At 50.3% G+C, this 24223-nt stretch overlaps 1 protein-coding gene and 1 long non-coding RNA gene across 5 annotated transcripts in view; one reads left to right on the top strand and one right to left on the bottom strand.

Annotated features, from left to right (window-relative positions):
- Window positions 1-562: 562 nt before the first annotated feature.
- Window positions 563-24223, bottom strand: LOC142467517 (uncharacterized). The gene is made up of 6 exons (XR_012788413.1): window positions 21850-24223; window positions 20228-20546; window positions 12052-12199; window positions 5440-5604; window positions 840-1040; window positions 563-741 (listed from the first exon to the last, which is right to left on the bottom strand). It is a non-coding gene; the product is annotated as an uncharacterized LOC142467517 (long non-coding RNA).
- The window catches only part of CD99L2 (CD99 molecule like 2), a 46919-nt gene continuing 46537 nt past the window's right edge, over window positions 23842-24223 (top strand). For 3 of the 4 annotated variants that reach the window (XM_075573301.1, XM_075573302.1, XM_075573300.1), the window contains exon 1: window positions 23842-24136. In XM_075573301.1, the coding sequence (XP_075429416.1) occupies window positions 23857-24136 (280 nt within the window). In that variant the 5' untranslated portion in view covers window positions 23842-23856. The remainder of the gene's footprint in view (window positions 24137-24223) is intronic. The other variant, XM_075573303.1, reaches the window with a different exon arrangement.

Raw genomic sequence — 24223 nt, 5'->3', positions numbered from 1 at the left:
GGGAAGATGATGGGGGGGAGGGAAGATGATTGGGGGGGAGGGGAGATGATGGGGGGGAGGGGAGATAGGAGAGGGGAAGATGGGGTGGGGAGATAGGGGACAGTGGGTAGTTGAGGGGGGCAGTGGGGAGATGAGAGGGGTCAGTGGAGAGATTTGAGGAAGAGGGGGGGAGGCAGTGGGGAGATGAGAGAGGGTAGGCAGTATGGAGATGGGAGGGAGAGAGGGGGCAGTGGGGAGATGGGAGGGAGAGAGGGGGCAGTGGGGAGATGGGAGGGGGGGCAGTGGGGAGATGGGAGGGGGGGGGCAGTGAGATTTATTTATTTATAAAATATTTTACCAGGAAGTAATACATTGAGAGTTACCTCTCGTTTTCAAGTATGTCCTTGGAGGGGGGGCAGTATGGAGATGAGAGGGGGGGAGGTGGGGCAGTGAGAAGTTGTAGGGCCAACAAATGGTGGAAGATGTAGTTGTGTTTTTATTATTTGTAACTAAAACCAATACCAGTTAGTCTTTAGAGGTATAATGTATATGATAATTGGTTATAATCAAAGACTGAGCCACTGATTGAGTCACCTGTGCTGAAGCTGGGATATCCTCAAAACCTAACCTGTTGGGGGACTTGAGAACTAGTTCCAGTAGGAGGAAATTGGGTCTGCACTGATCCTAGGAACTCCCAGAGGGTCCCTTAAAGAAATCCTTTCTGCTGCTCAAAACTTTCTCCCGCGATCAAACGGGGGCACACTGTAACACTCAAACAAAAAGAGAGCGCAAAGGAAGTACAATATCAATTAAAAAATTAAAACACTTTATATTAATGATAAACAATTATTACAACTTACAATATCACATGTTGGTGAGAGATATCCACACAGTCCCTTCCATAGGTAGGCAAGATGGTCACGTAAGGTCCCTCAGCTCAGAAGATTAAACCGCAATCAACCGAAGGGGCAGCACTCAAGTCGTAATGGAAAACGTTGCAGAGCTCTTAACAGCGTTCTCATGGATTCAGGGCAGTGCCGGGCGCCTGACGTCACGGCGTCCTGCACGAATAATGTGAAGTGTCTTGAGAACTGCACATGCGAACCACTGTCCGAATATACAGTATATAGTATGTTCCTGTCTTTTTTTTTAATTGGGGCCTACACAGGTCGTAAAGGGACCATCCCACACAATGGACCAAATTAAACAAATATAACTTATCAATGCAATCAGCTTCTTTGGAAAGCGCCTGCGTAAACGTGTTAGTTGTTTGATTCCTTTAAAAAAAATGTATACTTTTTTTATTTTTACTGAGTCCACTGCATTTGTAATTAGTCCTATCTTGTAATGACAGAGATAATCACTGTGCAAACAACGAAAAGAAGTGGAAAGTGTACCTGTAAATTTAAAGGTTCAGTCTTAGTAATCACAAAGGTGATAAGATGATTGTGAAAACAAAACCTTTCAATGCATTTGTTTATCATGGATGTATCTAGGAACTTATTCCCTCAACTGCTGTCTCTGTAAGTCTCCCGACATACCACTTAGATTGTAAGCTCTCCAGGGCAGAGTTTTCCTTATTGTCTCATTTTGTTTGATGCACTTGTTGTATTCTCTTTTGTAAAGCGCTTAGTAAAGTGTGGGCACTATATAAATATAAATAAATATATACAAATGTAGAACAAAATTGACTCAAATGTAATCTTGCGTCATTTTCATCTTACGTCAAATGTATCTTTTCTCCAAGTGTTGTGCTGTTTGCGTTCCCCTGTGACGTGGGGGGTGACAATAGGAGGAGTTACATGACGCACAGATTGTAATGCGATGTCTCTGTGCCACCGTGCGTCACTTTTGTGTCTTGAATTTGGGTTAAAAGAAAAATCCGCCAGATTTGAGGCAGTGTAAACGTTCTGGCCAACTATTGCGTCAAATTTAAGCAATGCTTTCTTACATTTCATGGAAACGTGAGCAGAAAATGGAGCAATGCGTCAAAGCCGACTTATGCGCACTATTTTTTTACATTGATCCATCTCCCAACTTAGAAAGGGGTGTCAAACAGATTTTCAGTGCAACCGGGGGTGCAAAACGGAGTGGCAACTTTGGTGGGCGGTAAAAGTTGTGTTGCAGCTCTGTGTCGTCTGTCCTTCGCGCCAGGAGGGGAAGGACAGTGCGGTCAGCGTTTGCATGGGGCGGTTGGGAAACGTGGCTGCTGCCCTGCTAAGGAAGGAATATAACACGATATTTTGAGGGGGGAATGGGCCTAGGCTTCCTGTGACATTAAATAGTTAAAAAATGGGAGGAGAGAGAAAAGGGGGGAGAGAGGGGGAAGGAGCAGAGAGAGAAGGGGGAAGAAATGGGAGGAGAGAGAGAAGGAGCAGATAGAGAGAGAAAGGGGGAAGGGAGGAGAGAGAAGGAGCAGAGAGAGAGAGAGAAGGGGGTGAGAGGGAGAAGGGGGGGAGAGGGGGAGGGAGTAGAGAGAGAAGGGGGAAGAAATGGGAGGAGAGAGAGATTGGGGGGGGGGGAGAGATGGGGGGTGGGATGGGTGAGACAGATACCAGTTTACAATTACGTTTACAATTGTCCTTTTGATGCGGCCGAGTTCCAAAAATGTTTATAAAAGTGCTTATACGTGTATCGATTTTTTAAGAGGTGTTAACACCTACATTTAACCTATGAAACATGCCCCTTTAATGGATGAAATCACCATTCCAAATAGTAGCAAATAGTTAACATTCCTGATTGTTTTCATTTTTTTGTAATCTCCAATCGTGTTGCTAAAGACAGTGATAAAACAAGAGGGGGTGCAGCAGGCCTTAGGGGACCTGTTCCGTGGTGGTCCTGTGGAGCACCTGTGTGAATTCTAGGGGTAAGGCAGAACAGGCCGAAACATGTCCTTGCACCAGGGCCCACTATTGTCCGGTGACCTCTGGCTAAATGGGATGGCATCACCAACATAATGTCTACAGAGATTGCGATTTTTGCATTTGTTTTTAATATATTTCAACTTTCTTTTGCCGCAGCGTGTGCAGACATTGCCGCAAGAGGTGACATTAACATCTTTTTATTTCCAATAAAATAGAAGTATGTACCAGACCAGGAGTGGCCAACTCCAGCCCTCAAGGGCCACCAACCGGTTTTTAGAACATCCCAGTTCAGCACAGGTGGGTCAATCAGAGCCACTAATTGAGCCATCTGTGCTGAAGCAGGGACTGATTGAGCCACCTGTGCTGAAACAGAGCTATCCTAAAAACCTGATATGTTGGTGGCCCTTGAGGACTGGAGTTGGCCACTCTTGTACTAGACAGTATAAGGCCGTGCGTATAGGACCCGCGACGGTGACGTCGCCCCAAAACAAATTCATTGCCGCCGCGTGCCTTATAGTAAGCGCGACAATGCGACGTTGCGTCGCGAATTTTGGTAGCTGGCTATATTTGATTTTTCAAGGGCTGTCGCCTCGTGACAGCCTCTGAAACAATCAAATGCCAGTACGCCCGCGACGCCGCTGCAAAGCGAAATATAACTTTTGCTAGCGGCGACGGGTGACGTCACCCGTCCAGTCGCCTGTCGACTATACGCGCAGCCTAAGCGTTTTTCTAGTTTGCAACGTTAAACAACGTATTTGCAGAGTGAAATGATAGTTTGACAGTTGCAGGGTCATATGCGGTCTTCTCTTGAACACCCCAATCTGTTGTTCAACTTCATCTTTCTGTTGCACATGCACAGAAATGAGATAGTTATATACAGTACTGCAGTGTGTGCAATGATGAATGGAACTCTAGTGAAAGTGACTGGGCTGATAACACACAGTTAGAAGAAACACATTCTATTAGTGTTTGGGCCACATATATCTCAGACAGAAACAATGTCCCTCTCCTTAGCAATGTCCCTTTATCTTATTTATCCTGCCTTGCCAGATACACCGTCCCACCCAGCGAAAGTCATGGGGAATTACAATCGCAAGTCTTTTTTATTTCGTTCTTGAGAGCGGTAGCAGGTGCTGCTTGCAGATGCATCACGGAAGTTTCTTTACCTTTGTAGAATAATATATAGAATTGTGCTCCTAACCCCTTCATTACCAGCAGGTCCTGAATTGTATTGTTGTGTATTAAATTACAGAGTCCCTTAGGCCAGGGGTGCGCAAAGTTTTTAACTTGCGCCCCCCTTACCTCCTGCCTCGTGCCCCCTCTCCTCCTCAGTTCCGCCTTCAAATGACGTCACGGGGTCATGCGACGTCATGTTACCATGGCAATGTGACGTCACATGACCCTACAGCATCATTTGACGCCGGTTAACATCGCGACGTATCGCCGAAGATCAGGTAAGTGAAGCAGCAGAGGTCTCACGCAGTCCCCCCGGCATATAATTTAAGTGCCTTGGGGGAGTGCACAGGACCTCTGTATCCGCCGCGCCCCACCTGGAAATTCTCCCGCCCCCCCCTGGGAGGCTTGCCCCCCACTTTGCGCACCGCTGCCTTAGGCCTCGGGCATGGTCAGCGCGTAAGTGCTGAGGCGCGCTTGTACTTACCTGTGAGCCCCTACAGCCGCAATGAGAGCGGCTTTAGTAGGGGCTCGCCTACGCTTCCGTAAGCGCGCGGAAGCGTAGGTCTTAGCAGAATTTTAAATTTCAGCGCTCACCGGAGCGCAGGGACGGTCACGTGAGCGGTTCGCCCAATGAGGGCGAACCAGCTCCGTGACGTCACTGGCCCGCCTGCCGACACGCCCTCGGACGGCGCACTGTCTAAGGCCAGGGAAAGCACCCGCTTTCCCTGAGCCTCAGCGCGCCTCCACACGCCAGCAGGAACCCTGGCCGAGGCCTTAGGCATCAAGGACACAAAATGAAAGTGGTGGTGTGATGAACTCTGGAAGAAGTGTTGTAAACATTCTATAAAAACCTAATTGCTTCAGGAAGTGCCTGTAATGCAGGGGTAGCCAACTCCAGTCTTCAAGGGCCACCAACAGGTCAGTTTCAGGCTATCCCTGGTTCAGCACAGGTGGCTCAGTTAGTCCCTGCTTCAGCACATATGAAAACTCCTATCCAAGTTAATGGGCGTTTACTGCGACCGGCGAAACGCATTCAGCTGCACATTACGTTGTAGAACAGGGGTGGCCAACTTCAGTCCTCAAGGGCCACCAACAGGCCAGGTTTTGAGGATATCCCTGCTTCAGCACAGGTGACACAATCAGTGCTCAGTTCCCCCTCTGCCCACATATTCTATATATAGAACTTCACATTAGTGGGAATAATATATAAGAAACCACAGAAAATATTTTACAAAGTTGACTGTAATAGTAATGTTTTAGTAGAAAGGACCATGTACAAATACTGTATGTGAACCATCTACAATGTGTGGTAATCAAAGAAAATTGAAAAAGTGGATACAAATGTTTGAACAGGACAAAAAAATTATATGAATTAGCCAAGTGACACTTTCCGTGTTACCGGTGATAATTTGTGACTTACATTCCGGCCTAAAAGACTCGTTCTCAATGGTTCACAACCAATCCCAGGAAATATTCACTGCTTTGCATTTCTTACGCGTCTATAAGAACAGCGTGCCTACTTGAATAAAGATGGACGCAGCAATGAGGTGACAGGTAATGTTTTGTACAAACCCATTGCTGGCTCCTGTGAATGAAAAGAGGTTACAAATGAATTGTGGAAAACAAACTCACGATACTGGTCGTCATCATCCCATTTATTATCCTTGCTTGCAGGTCAAAAAAAAAAATACGTAATCAGGGGAAGTAGATCAATAATAATTTTCCCGGAACATTCCAAACCCTGTTGTCTGTTCCAATGGTGGAATAGTAGGAGGTGCAGCAGCTTTAATACACCAGAGGCCACAACCTTAAAGTTGCCTGGTGGTCCTCTTCAAATTCTGGGGGTGACAGAAGGCGGGCAGTGGCCTAAAAATATCCTTCCACTGGAGTCCGCTATTCTTTAGTTCTGCTTCTGGTCTGATCACAAAGAGTTTCTAGCTCAGTGTTATTTAACTTTTTTTTGGTTTCAGGAACTCTAAGTGAAATTCTGAAGAACCCCAACCCTCTCTAATAGAGCGTCTAAGATCAGATGCATTGTAAGGAACCCCAACCCTCTCTAATAGCGTGTCTGAGATCAGATACATTGTAAGGAACCCCAACCCTCTCTAATAGCGCGTCTGAGATCAGATGTATTGTAAGGAACCCCAACCCTCTCTAATAGAATGTCTGAGATCAGATGTATTGTAAGGAACCCCAACCCTCTGTGATAGTGAGTCTGAGATCAGATGTATTGTAAGGAACCCCAACCCTCTCTAATAGAATGTCTGAGATCAGTTGCATTGTAAGGAACCCCAACCCTCTCTAATAGCGCGTCTGAGATCCGATGCATTGTAAGGAACCCCAACCCTCTCTAATAGCGCGTCTGAGATCAGATGCATTGTAAGGAACCCCAACCCTCTCTAATAGAATGTCTGAGATCAGTTGCATTGTAAGGAACCCCAACCCTCTCTAATAGAATGTCCGAGATCAGATGCATTGCAAATTCGTCTGTATTTGGTACAATTTTCAAATGACCTGAAAATCGCAGGGAACACTTTAGGGATGCCTCGGGTACCCCTGTTGAAAAACACTGTTCTAGCTTATCCCATCATTCATACAATTTCCATTGTCTACAAAATCAAACATCACCCAGGCACTAAAATACTTTTCTAGTGGGTGAGGATGCATACACTTTGTTCTAGGGTCACCAAGAGACCTCTCTACCTATTGTACGTGTTGTAACAGATGAACTTCCAAGCACACTTGCAGTAAGTCTTTTCAGATGTTCAACCAGTGCAGATAAAGTGGCAAATTGTTTATCGTTCTTCACTCCGAGTTGCATCTGTAGATTAATTGCTTCTATTTCAAGCAAACTCTCCACTGAAAGTGTTTTCAGCTTCAGATCACTGTGGTTCTCCTTTCCCATGGGTTCACCGGGCAGAGACACGTATAATAAAGCAGCATCACATAATTCTCCCACTCGGACGTGCCGCTCTTTGCCACTTCTAAATTAGTTTTTAGCTAACTCTGAGAGGTAGCATTTTACAAGGAGAAAATGGGAGCTGCTGCATCCTAAATCCATCAAGCGTAGTGGCAGCATCAATGCTGTCCTGTGCAAAATGCAACGCAGAGGTGGAGCAGACAGGGGCGGCTTTTCGCTGAGTGGCAATGGTTAACCTAGTTAGTGCTGGGAGAGACAATGCACAACATGCCAATGTTTTTCACATCTTTCCATCATTAAAGGAGACTGCTGACCCTAGATCAGGGGTGGCTAACTCTAGTCATCAAGGGCCGCCAACAGGGCAGGTTTTAAGGATATCCATGCTTCTGCACAGGTGGCTCAGTCATTGACTGAGCCACCTGTGCTGAAGCAGGTGTAACCCCCCCTCCTAAAGGGTTGCTAACATGGCTGTTGTATGCTGGGCCCCACTCTAGGTTGCTATGGGGATCCAGATGTCACACAGGTGTTTTTAAGGAGGAGGGACTATTCTAGAAGGTTAGGTTCCAGAAGGACACAAGGAGAGGAGCCTCGGGGAGAATAGATAAGTAATATTTATAAAGTAATTGTATAGACCAAGCCCCCCCTGTTTAGTATGTTGTAGATATGGACAGAACCCGTTAAGTTAGGATCCCATTAAGACGGAATGGAGTCCTGTATAAGTAATAGAAAGGAATACCGCACGCCATACAGGGAGTCAAGAAAGAGGGCTCCTGGGTGCTGGCAGATCAGCTCTAACCGCGGATCAGCGCTAATATTCCTCAGCAGCCTGTGTGGAAGTGGCAGCTCCCAATCAGACACCAGGTCAAGCACGAAAGACCTGCCAGGATTCCCGTAGCGGCCCCAAATAATTGGATTAATACAGTTGAAGGTTCCAAAGAAGCAAGGGGTGTTTGGATCCCACTCAGAGCAACTAAGTCAAAGTACCCTCATTGGAGTGTTAAGAGTGGGCACTGGTGGAGGAACTGTATTCATGTGTGTCTATTATAAAATACACACATTATTAATATGTGTATGAGGGGTTCCTGCCCATGGGGACACGAATAAATTACTGTTGTACTTCAAAAGTTCCTGCCGCCCATTATTCTACCACCTTGCTGCCTCATCGCCCAGCCGCCTGAATCCAGCCCCGGAGTCCAGATAAGCCATGCGGAGAAGCCGTATAATACACACCCATGTAATCTACCTAGAAGCCGGGCAGAGAGGGTTACACAGGGATATATATCCTTAACCAGACCTGTTGGTGGCCCTTGAGGACTGGAGTTGCCTTAGGTAAAATGTAAATAGTCTGCGATAGATGAAATGTGGTTCATTTTCAAGCCCATTTTGCAGGTGAGGGCTACTTGTGACGGCAAAGCAAGATTTAAGGGGGGGGGGAGCCATGTATTGAATTTTCTAAGAAGCCTTTTCATACATGAGACTTGATAGGGTGTATATTATTTATTTTATTTACAAAATGTGTTACTAGGAGATAATACATTGAGAGTTAACAGTTGAACTTTGCACACTTAAATTCTCATCAAATTGCACAGATGGGGAAGGAGGCACATTTAGTTTGTCTCACCCCCTACCATTGAGCCCTAAAATATTCCAAGTGTTCCCTTTGAGGATATTCCAAGGAAGATTAGGGCGCTTCAGTAAGAAAGATCAGCCTCCATTGTGCTTCAGTTGGAGGTATGACTCGCGTATTTAGCAAGTGATCAAATTTGGTTAAGGTGAGAGGCAGAGCAGTGGGGAGGTGACAATGGAAGCCATTGATGGGAGCCATTGCTGTACTCAACTCCGGATAGATGATACACAGCTTTTAATTTGCAGCCACTCTACTCTACAACCCCAACACTAAAGATACACCCACAAGAAGGGCTAAGAGTCTAACAGATTAAAAGGTAAGCAGGGAATGGAAGACAATGTTTACTTCTTTAGTTTTATTGCATATGAGAAAAGATTAAGAAAACAACATGTTAGCATGGCACATTTCTTTATTAAATACCACTTTTTTGTAGAAACCAGTGTTATTCCCCCCCCCCCCCCCTTGCAATTCTCCTGAAACAGATTCAAATTCAGTAAAAACATAATGGGGCCAATATACAACATTTTAGTGCTAAAAAGTAGTGCAAACCTTCATAAAATGTGCATCGCGTGTATGAAGAGCGTGTGACGCAAGTATCGTTGTTTTAGAACTGAACTTTGACGCATTTTGTCGTGTTCACTACCTGATTGATACGATTTAAATAAAAAGCGAATGATGTGTATTTCTTATTTATAACTAGTGCTAGTAAGTATAAATTATTAGTGTCATATTATTTATAATAGCCATACTGTGAAAATATGACATAATGCACCTTAAAACTCACCTATTAAAAGAAGCATTTCAGTAGCCTAGACCAGGGGTGCACAAACATTTTGCCCTGCGCCCCCCTGCCTGCTCTCCCCCACTGCTTGAGACCCCCCTCGCCTTATATTAAGCGTCAAATGACGCTGCAGGGTCACGTGACGCTACGTTGACATGGCAAAGCGTCACCCGAAGCCGGCTGAATCAAGGTAAGTGAGTTACAGAGGCCTCGCACGGTCCCCTGTCATTTAATTTAAATGCCTTGGGCAAGAGGCGGGGCCTCTGTAACCGCCGCGCCCACCCAAAAAAATCTCATGCCCCATTTTTGTGCACCCCTGGCCCTGGCCTAGACTCATGGCTACTGTCCCACACCCACAGTCACTCTTAAGCCCAGATCAGACAGGATGCTACGCGATGTGCGCGCGCACGCCCGTCACTCTTTGAGGCTAGTGGATGACAGTTGTCACACTAGAAACTGCTTGTGGCGACAAACTACAGCGTTGACGCTGCGACATTTTGCCGCCACAACCCAAATTGACATTTGGGGCTGCAGTCGCGTCACGGGAGCTGGTTCAGCCAATAAAGGCGAACCAGCTCCGTGACGTGTTTGTTACGCCCCCCCCGCCACACCCCCAAACGGCGCGACCCAACTCCTCCAGGTTGAGCACAGATCGCTGGGCTGCAGGAGCGCGCGGCGGAGGCGCGCACACAAGCGCGCGGACGTAGCAGCCAGTCTGAACTCGGCCTTACCAACCATTGTGGACAAGCCATTGGCGTAACTGTTGCCCAGGTGCCCCACTTCAGGGCAGGAGCCCGAAGGGAGTCAGAACCCTCTCTTCGGACTAGCGATGAACCCCTCCCCCCAAGCGGTTACAGAGGACCCGCACTCTTCCCCACAGCAATGAAACTGATTGTCGGGGGATAGAGCGTGGTATGTGTAACAGAGCAGCCCTCCTCCATCAATGCTGTGGCATCATGTGACACTGTCGTCATGGCGTCATGTGACGCAGCTTCGCCATGACTCCACGACTTTGCCCGGGGGTCCCTTAAAGAATAGTTACGCCACTGGGCCAAGCACTGCCATCTACTGCACTTATTCCCTCACCTGCTGTCTCTGTACGTCTCCCAACATACCACTTAGAGTGTAACCTCTCCGGGGCAGGGGTTTCCTTTCCTATTGTCTGATTTTGTTTGTTGCACTTATTCTGCTATCATTCCCTGTCCTGTATTGTGGGCGCTATATAAAGATATGCATACATACATGTTATTCTATATAATGAAACATCCGTGCCAAATAAATATTTGGTTGATACCAAGCAACATAAGCAGAGAACATGCCACCTGTTCCCCGGCGTATTCGGGCGTCACAACGTTATTTGACGCAGCCGCTGTAGACCAGGTAAGGGAGTTACAGAGAAAAGGGAGACCAAAAAGCGCACCAGCACAAACGGAGCAGGAAGAACCCAGGACAAAAAATGATTAAAAGGGCACTTTAATGTGACAAAAGACCCATCCAACGCGTTTCGAACGTCACAGCGTTCTTTTTCAAGGATTGAAAAAGAACGCTGTGACGTTCGAAACGCGTTGGATGGGTCTTTTGTCACATTAAAGTGCCCTTTTAATCATTTTTTGTCCTGGGTTCTTCCTGCTCCGTTTGTGCTGGTGCGCTTTTTGGTCTCCCTTTTCCCTGTATTGCATTGAGTAGCTGCACAGCCTGCCTGCCTGCCCTACCAGGATGTGAGTACTTGTATATTTTTCAGGGGAACCTGCCAATGAGACTGATGGTGAGTGGGTTACACCACACACCACCTGTCTTCAGGAGGATAGTACCCATTATATGACACAATAGGTACTATATCACTTGTTAGTACCCTGGTACAGTGGTCTGGCTTATTATCATTTTGAGATATACCTGCATTTGAGCGCTTCAGCTATTTTCCATAAGGGAGTTACAGAGGCCTCGTGCGCACTCCCCCGGCATTTCATTTAAATGCTTTGGGGAAGAGCGCGGCCCACGCCCCCCGAAAATTTTGCACCAGTCAGGTGCACCCCTTAGCTAGAGCAAGGGGGCTCAACTCCAGTCCCCAAGACCCGCCCAACAGGTCAGGTTTTAAGGATATCCCAGCTTCAGCACAGGTGGCTCAATCAGTCAAAGACTGAGCCACTGATTGAGCCATCTGTGCTGAAGCAGGGACTGATTGAGCCACCTGAAGCTGAGATATCCCTAAAACCTGCCCGGGGGTTGGAGGGGGTCTTGGGGACTGGAATTGAGCACCCCTGAGCTGCAGCACAGGCTGGCATACATCCGCGCTTTATAGAACCGATGTTAACAACAGAAAACAACCTATCTTTCAATTAGCATGCTGGAAACATACAGCAGCAGCCATAATGAATTAGCCATGGGGCAAACAAACATTATGTTCCAGTTGTCTAATTGCAATCCTGCTTTATGGATGCAATCGTAGAGACGCTTTTCTCTTTTGAAACCTTCTCCCTTCTTGCCCCTGGTTGCAAAGTGGCCATATTTCACAAAAATGTCCTTCACTAAATTACTGAGCAAAACAAATCCTGGGAATTGGTGCCTGTTCCTGACAACCCATCCCCAGCCAGAGGGGCCATGCTTGTGCCACACGTGTGGCCCCTCTGTCCTGTGTATTCACATTAACTCAGCAACAACACAACACACACACACACAATCCCCCCTCCCCCCCCAAGAATTTTACCTTGGTAGCAGGGAGTTGGGAATCTGGTCCAGCAGCAGAGGGAGGGAGGGAGCCACCTGTGCTGAAGCAGGGATATCCTTAAAACCTGACAGGTTGGTGCCCCTTGAAGACTAGAGTTGGCCACACCTGCTGTACATTATAATGCCATCTACAGCAGGAAGAACTTGAATATTAGTCTAAAACATATCGCCACCTACAACACATGTAACAGAGTTACTTTCTTTTTATGGGTAAAAGGGGACGATAGACAGCACTATTATAGTGTTAAATATATGCAATTGCAGGGTGCACGGAACAAAAGTGGACCCTTATTCCCCTGTATAGTACTAACAAATCTACATAAGTACCAGCACTCACTGTCTAATGGCTAAATGATGAAAACAGTTGTAATGCAGAATAAACATTTAATAATAAAATGAACCAGAAATAAATCAAATGTGTTTGCAGAAACCAGTATCATAAATGGGCATGTCACAAAGTGAGGGGTGGGGGGGGAAAGGAAAAGGGGAAAAAACATGAAACACAAGGAATATACACAAAAAACGGAAAACGGAAAGTATGCTAGGGGGGCGACGTTTCGAGGGACTACCTCTTCATCTGGTCCATTCCCCCTGGTCCAAAAGGACCGAGAGGTACTTCCCTAAGCCTTTCTTAGCAACTTTCTTTTTATGTTGCACCACACCCTACACAGATAAATTAAAAATACGAATACAACATGCATTTTTAGTTTTGCTATCCACACACTTTCCTAAATCATAGGTGGAATTTGGAAAGCAACAAGCATATGTTTTCTAGGGCTACCGTGACCCTTTCAATAATTTAGAGGCATCCTGCCAATTTCTATATTTTGGGCAAACTTTAATTCCCTTATTTATTTTTTGTGTGTGAGCCTTTTATGGCAATACTTTGAAACCTTTTCAAAACTCATATCAAAATGTTGGCTCAAATTGTAATTACTATAAGCAACACGCACCTACATAGCAATCTCATATGTATGTACAGTATGTACGTATGTCTTTATTTATATAGCGCCGTCCATGTGCATAGCGCTACACAGCAGCAGGGCTGCTGGTGGGGGTCCGGAGGGGGGAGATGTGATGTGCAGGGGAGTATTACGTGTGATGTGCAGGGGGGGATGTGAAGGGTGAAGGGGGGGATGTGATGATGTGCAGGGGGGGTGATGTGTTGTCCAACAGGGGGGAGGGTGTGATGTACAGGGCAGTATTATGTGTGTGATGTGCAGGGGAGTAGTGTGTAAGGTGGGATGTGATGTGCAGGGGGGAGTGACCTGATGTGCAACAGGGGGGGGGTGATTTGCGGGGGAGTATTATGTGTGTGATGTGTAAGGGTGGTATGTTTGTGATGAGGAGGGGGTATTATGTGTGTGATGTGAAGGAGTATTATGGGTGTGGGAGGGAGTTGGGGGCAAGAGGGAGAGTGGTGGGTGGGAGAGGGAGAGTGGTGGGTGGGAGAGGGGGTCTCGCAAGGCCGCCAACACTGGGGGGGTAGTTGGGTGGGAGAGGGGAGAGATTGGGGTGTAGTCTTGCAAGGCTGTCGACACTGGGGGTGGTAGGGTGTGGGGGGCCTAGTGGCAACTGTAGTCCTGGGCCCCAGGAAATCTGTCTGCGGCCCTGCACAGCAGTAATACACGTGACATAATAATATAACATATAATGGTAAAAAGTGCTATAAGAGAAAGTAACACTAGGAAAATGAGTCCCTGTCCCGAAGAGCTTACAATCTAAGTGGTGTGTAAGGAGAACTTACGGAGACAGCAGGAGAGTAGTGCGTCTGCAAGGGTCAAGGTCAGTGCATATGTGACGTAAAGACGTGTGTTTTTAAGATGTGCCTTAAAATTGGAGAGGGTGTTAATGATATATTGACGGGAAGGGCATTCCAGGGGTGTGGGGCAGTGATGGAGAAATATTTTAGGCAGAGAGAGAGATACAAAAGGGGTAGCCAAAAGAAATCATTGAGTAAAGTCAGACAGGTGTGTAGCGAGAAATAACAAGGGCTGAGATATTAGGAGGAGCAGAAGAGTGTACGGTATAGCATTAAAAAAAAAGGAGGAGAATTTTGTAAGTAATACAGGATTTTAAACCCGGAGTGGTGGCAACCCTGCTTATAGATGGTTTTATTTTTAAGTGTGTTGGGGTGGGGTAATGGGGCTTAGTATTGGGGGGTAGTTGCAACAGGGCATTGTTTTGCAGAAGGTAAACACAGGTAAACGCAGGATAAACCAACAAGGTGCTCAAGAAGTGTAGATAAGTTGCTAACACTGGCCAAATTAAATAAATAAGTTGCAGGTCTCGGCAAAGCTAACACTGGTGATTTCAGTCTCTCCCAGCAATTGGCTCCCCTGAAGCACTGGTATAATTGAGTTAGAGGGACTCACCCAAGTGTAGCAGATGGCGCCGTGCCTGTATAGATTCTTCCTTTAAAGTTGCACCGTCAACCCTCGAACGACTCATCCGTCGTGATGGGTGGTCTGTGACCGGCGGTGGGGATGTATGCGGCCTGAACAGCAACCCGGCGTGCAACCGGAAATGATCGAGACCAAACAGGAACACCCGGGGTTGCCACCTCTCTGGGTTTCACCCGGAGACTTCGGGTTTGGCATCCCTTTCTCCGGGCTACGGGTTTGTCCCTGAAATCTCCGGGTGGGCGGGTGGTCTGGACGGCAGTGAGCAGTGGTGCGCTCATGTCAATGACAGGAGCCGGGCGGCAGAGGATTGGACGACTGCTACAGCACTTTATTGCAAGAAGTGTAGAGCTAACAAATCCTTTGACGCGTTTCAGCCAATGGGCCTTTCACAAAGGCCCATTGGCTGAAACGTGTCAAAGGATTTGTTAGCTCTACACTTCTTGCAATAAAGTTTTGACCAGCCTTCACTCCTTTCTTACGGCGGTGCATCGCGTTCTTCTCCTCCCTGAGGTGTTCCTGATTGTTTTGCAGAAGCCTTAGGCCTCGTTCAGGGTGCCAGAGGCAGGAGTTGGAGGGAGGGCGTTCGGGAGGGAGGGCGGCAGTCTGCTGGGCGATGTGTGTTCATCCTCCCCAGCAGACTTTTTCAGGAGTTGAGGAGGCGGGGAGGGGGCGGGCCTACAGACGTGAGGTTAGGGATCCAAGTTGCAGTCTTGAAATCATTCTCAAGAATGATTTCATTGGCTGCCGAGGTCCCAGTGACGCTGCTGCAGCTTCAAAAAACAAATTTTTTGTTTATTGAAACTGTAGCCAGCGTCAACTCCCTACTTCGGAGACAGGGCAGCTGCTACCCTAACAACCACAGTTCACTTTAAATACATTGTATCCCACGGCCGCACGCACGTCAGCACGCCCTCCCTCCGAAGCCTGCACCCTGAACGAGGCTTCGGAGGGAGGGCGTGCTGCCGTGTGTGCTGCAGTTGGACACAAAGTATTCAATTTGAATACTGGTTGTCAGGGTGGCAGCTGCCCTGTCTCCGAAGCCAGGAGTTGAAGCTGGCTACAGTTTCAATAAACAAAAAATTCGTTTTTTAAAGCTGCAGCAGCGTCACTGGGACCTCGGCAGCCAATTAAATCATTCTTGAGAATGATTTCATGACTGCAACTTGGATCCCTAAGGTGCTACCTGTAAGCCCGCCCCCTCCTCAACTCCTGAAACAGTCTGCTGGGGATAAACACAGATCGCCCAGCAAACTGCCGCACTGCCGCCCTCCCTCCAACTCCTGCAGCTGGCACCCTGAACGAAGCCTTACTAACCCATATGGCAAACAAAGGGCACTCCCACCTATGTCCACTGGGTGGCCTAGCCATAATAGCCTCTTTGGTATGCAAGAGCGGGTCGATAGTCTAGTACAGGGTTTCCCAAACTTTTTTTCCCCGTGACCTGGTTATTTTTGAACTTCACCTTCGTGACCCACTAAAATTTTTATCACCTATACTGGCCTATAGGGCCTGCACCGACACACACACAGCCACTGATACACACACACACAGCCACTGATACACACACACACAGCCACTGATACACACACACACAGCCACTGATACACACACACACAGCCACTGATACACACACACACACAGCCACTGATACACACACACGCAGCCATTGATACACACACACACAGCCACTGATACACACACACACAGCCACTGATACACACACACACAGCCACTGATACACACACACACAGCCATTGATACACACACACAGCCACTGATACACACACACACAGCCACTGATACACACACACACACAGCCACTGATACACACACACGCAGCCACTGACACACACATGCAGCCACTGACACACACACGCAGCCACTGACACACACGCAGCCACACAGAGACACTGCTACACACACACACACACACTCACACTGATACACACACAGAGACACTGCTACACATACAGAGACACTGCTACACACACACACACACAAACACTGATACACACACACTGATACACACACACACACACACACACAGCCACTGATACACACACACACACACACACACACACACTCTCCCAATACGCACACAGACACAAACAGTGAATTACAGGCAATGACGGGGGGGCAGGGACTTGGGGGCAGGGACTGGGTGGGTGGGAGGGGGGGGCAGGGACTGGGTGGGTGGGAGGGGGGGGGCAGGGACTGGGTGGGTGGGAGGGGGGGGGCAGGGACTGGGTGGGTGGGAGGGGGGGGCAGGGACTGGGTGGGTGGGAGGGGGGAGGGCAGGGACTGGGTGGGTGGGGGGAGGGCAGGGACTGGGTGGGTGGGAGGGGGAGGGCAGGGACTGGGTGGGTGGGACGGGGAGGGCAGGGACTGGGTGGGTGGGAGGGGGGAGGCAGGGACTGGGTGGGTGGGAGGGGGGAGGGCAGGGACTGGGTGGGTGGGAGGGGGGAGGGCAGGACTGGGTGGGTGGGAGGGGGGAGGGCAGGGACTGGGTGGGTGGGGGGGGGAGGGCAGGGACTGGGTGGGTGGGTGGGGGAGAGCAGGGACTGGGTGGGTGGGAGGGGGAGGGCAGGGACTGGGTGGGAGGGGGAGGGCAGGGACTGGGTGGGTGGGGGAGGGCAGGGACTGGGTGGGTGGGAGGGGGAGGGCAGGGACTGGGTGGGTGGGAGGGGGAGGGCAGGGACTGGGTGGGTGGGAGGGGGAGGGCAGGCACTGGGTGGGTGGGAGGGGGAGGGCAGGGACTGGGTGGGTGGGAGGGGGAGGGCAGGGACTGGGTGGGTGGGAGGGGGAGGGCAGGGACTGGGTGGGTGGGAGGGGGGAGGGCAGGGACTGGGTGGGTGGGAGGGGGAGGGCAGGGACTGGGTGGGAGGGGAGGGCAGGGACTGGGTGGGTGGGAGGGGGAGGGCAGGGACTGGGTGGGTGGGAGGGGGAGGGCAGGGACTTGGAGGGCAGGGACTGGGTGGGAGGGGGAGGGCAGGGACTGGATGGGTGGGAGGGGGAGGGCAGGGACTGGGTGGGTGGGAGGGCAGGGACTGGGTGGGAGAGGGCAGGGACTGGGTGGGAGGGGGAGGGCAGGGACTGGGTGGGAGGGGGAGGGCAGGGACTGGGAGGGGGAGGGCAGGGACTGGGTGGGAGGGGAGGGCAGGGACTGAGTGGGAGGGGAGGGCAGGGACTGGGTGGGAGGGGAGGGCAGGGACTGGGTGGGAGGGGAGGGCAGGGACTGGGTGGGGGGGGAGGGCAGGGACTGGGTGGGAGGGGAGGGCAGGGACTGGGTGGGAGGGGAGGGCAGGGACTGGGTGGGAGGGGAGGGCAGGGACTGGGTGGGAGGGGAGGGGAGGGCAGGGACTGGGTGGGAGGGGAGGGGAGGGCAGGGACTGGGTGGGAGGGGAGGGCAGGGACTGGGTGGGAGGGGAGGGACTGGGTGGGAGGGGAGGGCAGGGACTGGGTGGGAGGGGAGGGCAGGGACTGGGTGGGAGGGGAGGGCAGGGACTGGGTGGGAGGGGAGGGCAGGGACTGGGTGGGAGGGGAGGGCAGGGACTGGGTGGGAGGGGAGGGCAGGGACTGGGTGGGGTGACTTACCTTGCCGCCGGACGCTTTCCCCTGCTCCCCCTATATCCCCTGCTGCCCGGGATGGGAGGTGGGCTTGGGGGCACGGGAGGTGGGCTCGGGAGGGGGTGCCACGGGACGTGAGCTCAGGAAGCTGGCCGCGGGGGGAAGCGGGCCGCAGAGGAGCTGGTACTTCCTCCTCCGTCCCACGTTGGGAGCGGGGGGGAGAAGGGAGCGGGGGGGAGAAGGGAGCAAGCCCTGCTTGCTCTGCGCAAGTGCGCGGGACCGTGGGGGGAATCGTTGCCATTTTTTAAAACTTGAGCGGGGGGTGGGACGGGAGACACCGCGCGGCCAGCCTCGCTGCGACCCGGCAATTTTGGTTCCGTGGCCCAGTGCCGGGTCGCGACCCACCATTTGGGAAACGCTGGTCTAGTAGTACAGTATTAGGTATATATTAACCACTTTGTAGCACTTAGTGGCCACCATGGGTTGCCCTTGGCCAGGTGGGATACTAAGGGGTTAATATACTAAAAAGCTGATAAAGTTTATTTTTCTAATTTTTCACATTTACTATAGGTATTCTTTATCTCCTCTCCATCTATCTTTATCGCCACAAAAAAAAAAAACCATTTCAGGGTTCGGTATGACTTAAATAACAGCCTTATTTCCTGGCGTTAACTTTAAGGGAGCTCAGTGATTATTGGATGAACATTATTTAGGCTCCCTAGTATCTCATTAAGAAGAAGGGCCTTTAAAAATAATGCAAGACTTTTTACGGCAGTAAATCCTGGCTACTTCCTGCTATTTGCTTTAGTGAATACTGAGTTATGATTAACGGCCGTTAAATGAGGTTAAAATCATGTTGAATAAGATCAAAGGGCTTAAAGGAGCTTCGCTTGTAAAAAAAACCCCCTATTATTCCTCCTCCCCAGAGCTTAACCGTATTCATTTCAGCTTCGGGGACCCCCTGCTCCCTGACATTTACATGGAAGGTGATCCAGGTATCTCACTTCTAGATAAAGGTCCCATGGCACACGCACCAATAGGAAGCCACAAGCAGTGGGGGATTTCCCATTAGACTCGGGCTTAGGGCGGCAAAAATTGCCCCCACCCCCACATGTATTTTCTGCGCTCTGTGGCCTATTGGGCCTAATGGTACGGCACTTACATGTGTCCTGCCGCCTCCTTGCTGCCGCCCTCTTTCTCCTTTGGAACCCCAGCATAAAATGACGCTGCGGACGTCCCAACGTGACGTCACATGGCGTCTCGTTGCTATGGCAATGTGACGCCACAACGTCAAATTACGTCATGCCGTTGTGTTACTATGGCAACGCCGCCACGTTGATGCTGTGCACCGTCACGTTGATGACGTCCGCGGCGTCAGTTGACGCTGGGGTTCCGTAGACATGGAGAACGGCAGCAAGGAGGCAGCTGGGGTTCCGTAGACATGGAGGACGGCAGCAAGGAGGCAGCCGACACGTGGAAAGCCACGATTATACAGAAAAACGCCGCACGGCTCACAAACACAATACATAAATCCAATTCAAGTAAATATACCTGTAGCTGCGTGCGCGTCGCCTGGAGCTGCAGGGCGGGCGACGGGAGAGGAGATTTTATTATTGGCCGACGACGGTCGCGTCACCTGAGTGGTTCAGCCAATGAGAGCTAACCGCTCACGGCCACGCCGCCTCTGCTACTCTTCTCGCCTGTCTCCCTGGTATAATCAAGATGCCGCTCGGCGGCAGTGCAGGGTGATGTCACAGAATAGCGCTGCCGCCCTGCAGCTCTTGGTATAATCGCGGCCTAAGTGCCATGGGGCGGCGGATTTTCAAAGGGATGACATCACGGCTTCCTATTGGCTTGCAGGAGCTTTAAACAGGCATTTTCTGTGACCAGCTGGAGCTGCTACCGGCATCACCTGTAATTATCTCAGGAAGCAGGGGGTCCCGGAGCTGAAATCAAGGCTGCTCCGCTCAGGAGACCCCCTGCTTCAATCCTAGTGAAAACAAGAGATGAAGACACTTTAAATAATGTGGGCCTTTGTCTGCAAAATCTTTCTGTTCTGTGTTTGTAAAGTAATTATAATATTGTAATATAATATAGTAATTATAATGCTACCACTAGCTAAACAGACAAACATACAGAGATGATGAAAAAATGCAGAATATATTCATGTAACCCCATCCTTACCCGGCTCCAAAGGGGTGTCACATCAAAGTGTCACATTTCTGTATAGGTGGTGTTCAGCGTCTCTCTTTACCTCTCTCGGGGGGGCTGGTATCCATGCAGGGTGGGCTGATAAGCAGTGATGATAAAGGATGGATGCCAGGAACTTTTCTCACTCGCACAGTATTTCTTTATTTACATTGGATATGAGACGTACTTCTTCTTTGGGAATATGTACAGTATTAGCATCCCAAAGAGGCACTGCACTTGTTAAACCTTCTAGGGTACTGATCATGGCAATCTCTTGCCTGGCAGAGGGGGTTGTCGTACATCCCACCGGCACCTGCATTTTGTTAACAAATGCCCAGTTTATTATAATAAAATGTATTAATTTTGATAAACCTGATCTAAATTCTAAGGGCAGTATGCACTAAATGGTGCTAGACTTTCGCACACCCCAACTCCTATTCAAATGAATGGGAGTTAAGACGTGTTACAGCTTAGCACCCTTTAACTGGCTCTGCTACGGGTTAACGTTAACCCGTAACCAAGCTTTATAAATAACCCCCAAATAACTTTATCCGTGGGGGGCGCAGGGGGAGCTGCACCCCCCTCCCCAGGTTTACATTATTGTAATGTATGTTACCGATTTTGTATGTACCCCACCCGAAAAATAGTTCCCGAACTCCTAGCTTTTTTTTTTGTTGACTACCATGAACCTGAAGGGAATAAGAGACGTCAGTTTTCACCGCCAGACAAAAAGCTGCAGCCTTCTTAATCCTTAAAATATGGCCAGGAGCATTGCATGAGAACGAGCTGCAGGCTTTGCAGCTGCTTTGTGGGAGGGGGCCGTGCTGGTATTATAGCTGCTCCCCCCTTCTGATTAAATCCATGTGACTGGCAAATCCTGTGCTTCTGAGCCCTGATCCCATGTGTCCTGCCTGCCAGGTGTGACGCTGTTGTCACTTGCTGCTGATCTCCCAGACACACTGCAGTGTCTGGGAGGGTGCAGGCTGCAGTAACACACGGCGGCCCGCCCTCCCTGCGCCTTGCACACGCTCCGGCACTTGCTGTTTTATATTTAGACCTTCCTTTAGCCTCTATTGTCCAGAAAAGCGCTCGCCGTGGTATTGCAGCCGTAGGCTAGGTTGTGTTTCGAGCATAAATATCTTGGGGGGGGGGGGGCAGAGGAATAAAGCGATCTTGTGGACGTTTGTACACTGGGGATGGGAGCACGGGAGCCATACAAATTGGATCAGGGTTTTGTTATGGGGTGTAACCCCTTCTCTGCTGCATCAGCCTCTACGGCTTGGGTGACGATCTCATGTCTAGATCGGAGAAACGTTGTATCTTGCGGTTGCATTTGCTGTACACTGTATTGGCCAATTGTTGGCTGAATATATCCCCAATTCCCACTGGAAACCTCACGTGTTGTAACCCCGCTACAAGACCCACATACAATAAAACACACACTTATGAAAGATAATCGTTTTACTGAACATAAATAACCTAGGATATATATATATATACCACCAACCAGGCCACGCACGGCCGAACCCTCCAATGCTCCGTTCCCCCACCCAGGGTGTGTGCGACAGCGCTGCCCCACTATAGTGTTTGAGTTGGTGCACTGATGCGTTGGGTACCTGCCGGGTGATGCCGCACCCGGGGCGCGCTGATGCCACGATGCTGGGATCCACGGATCCGATGCTGATACTGCGAAGCCTCCGCCTCTACGTTGGGGGGGTCCCTCGTGGATTGTACCACCGTAAACAATGTCTTTATTAATGTAGGGCGATCTGTGTCCTGGACCACAGGCCGCAGCCACCGCGCGGCGTCTCCCTGTGTCCCTAACACTAATATTGCAAAGCAGGGCAGGGGTCCCTATCTGAGGGGCAAATCCCTATCGCAGCCACAAACTATGTGGGAGTCGGGGCCTAGCTGGGGTATAATAGGGGGTATCTGGCCTAGTGCAGATGCCACTGACATCTGCACATATAACTTACTCCTTCCTTGTCCCAGCTCCAACTGCCACTCTCCTAACTGTCAGCTCACACTTCAAGCGTCCCAGCTCCAACTGCCACTCTCCTAACTGTCAGCTCACACGTCAAGCGTCCCAGCTCCAACTGCCACTCTCCTAACTGTCAGCTCACACTTCCAGAGTGCCAGCTCCAACTGACACTCTCATAACTGTCAGCTCACACTTCCAGCGTCCCAGCTCCAACTGCCACTCTCCTAACTGTCAGCTCACACTTCCAGAGTGCCAGCTCCAACTGCCACTCTCCTAACTGTCAGCTCACACTTCCAGAGTGCCAGCTCCAACTGACACTCTCATAACTGTCAGCTCACACTTCCAGTGTCCCAGCTCCAACTGCCACTCTCCTAACTGTCAGCTCACACTTCAAGCGTCCCAGCTCCAACTGCCACTCTCCTAACTGTCAGCTCACACTTCCAGCGACCCAGCTCCAACTGCCCCTCTCCTAACTGTCAGCTCACACTTCCAGCGTCCCAGCTCCAACTGCCACTCTCCTAACTGTCAGCTCACACTTCCAGCGTCCCAGCTCCAACTGCCTCTCTCCTAACTGTCAGCTCACACTTCCAGAGTGCCAGCTCCAACTGCCACTCTCCTAACTGTCAGCTCACACTTCAAGCGTCCCAGCTCCAACTGCCACTCTCCTAACTGTCAGCTCACACTTCCAGCGTCCCAGCTCCAACTGCCACTCTCCTAACTGTCAGCTTACACTTCAAGCGTCCCAGCTCCAACTGCCACTCTCCTAACTGTCAGCTCACACTTCCAGCGACCCAGCTCCAACTGCCCCTCTCCTAACTGTCAGCTCACACTTCCAGCGTCCCAGCTCCAACTGCCACTCTCCTGTCAGCTCACACTTCAAGCGTCCCAGCTCCAACTGCCCCTCTCCTAACTGTCAGCTCACACTTCAAGCGTCCCAGCTCCAACTGCCACTCTCCTAACTGTCAGCTCACACTTCAAGCGTCCCAGCTCCAACTGCCACTCTCCTGTCAGCTCACACTTCAAGCGTCCCAGCTCCAACTGCCACTCTCCTAAATGTCAGTTCACACTTCCAGCGTCCCAGCTCCCAACTGCCACTCTCCTAACTGTCAGCTCACACTTCCAGCGTCCCAGCTCCCAACTGCCACTCTCCTAACTGTCAGCTCACACTTCCAGCGTCCCAGCTCCAACTGCCACTCTCCTGTCAGCTCACACTTCCAGAGTGCCAGCTCCAACTGCCACTCTCCTAACTGTCAGCTCACACTTCAAGCGTCCCAGCTCCAACTGCCACTCTAATAACTGTCAGCTCACACTTCAAGTATCCCAGCTCCAACTGCCACTCTCCTGTCAGCTCACACTTCAAGCGTCCCAGCTCCAACTGCCACTCTCCTGTCAGCTCACACTTCAAGCGTCCCAGCTCCAACTGCCACTCTCCTAACTGTCAGCTCACACTTCAAGCGTCCCAGCTCCAACTGCCACTCTCCTAACTGTCAGCTCACACTTCCAGCGTCCCAGCTCCCACTGCCACTCTCCTAACTGTCAGCTCACACTTCAAGCGTCCTAGCTCCAACTGCCACTCTCCTAACTGTCAGCTCAACTTCAAGCGTCCCAGCACCAACTGCCACTCTCCTAACTGTCAGCTCACATGTCAAGCGACCCAGCTCCAACTGCCACTCTCCTGTCAGCTCACACTTCAAGCGTCCCAGCTCCAACTGCCACTCTCCTAACTGTCAGCTCACACTTCAAGCCCACCCAAAGTTCCAATCTCCCCTCAGGAGATTCTAGCAGCCCTATTGGCTGTACTGTGTCATGTGTTGTGCAGCCCCTGGGGCTGCTGGAACGTTTGCATGCGCATGTCTTTTCTGCGCATGCGAGCTCACAAACAACATGGCGACGCCTTTACCGGCTACCCGCCTGCAGCGGAGGTGAGGAGAGCTAAAGGGAGGACCGGGCTACACTTAAAACCTGACTTGTTGGTGGCCCTTGAGGACTGGAGTTGCCCACTCCTGCTC

This window comes from Ascaphus truei, chromosome 16, assembly GCF_040206685.1.
Source record: "Ascaphus truei isolate aAscTru1 chromosome 16, aAscTru1.hap1, whole genome shotgun sequence".
NCBI classification, from domain to species: domain Eukaryota; kingdom Metazoa; phylum Chordata; class Amphibia; order Anura; family Ascaphidae; genus Ascaphus; species Ascaphus truei.
Note: the sequence above shows the minus strand (reverse complement) of the source record. Positions and strands in the feature narration are given on the sequence as shown.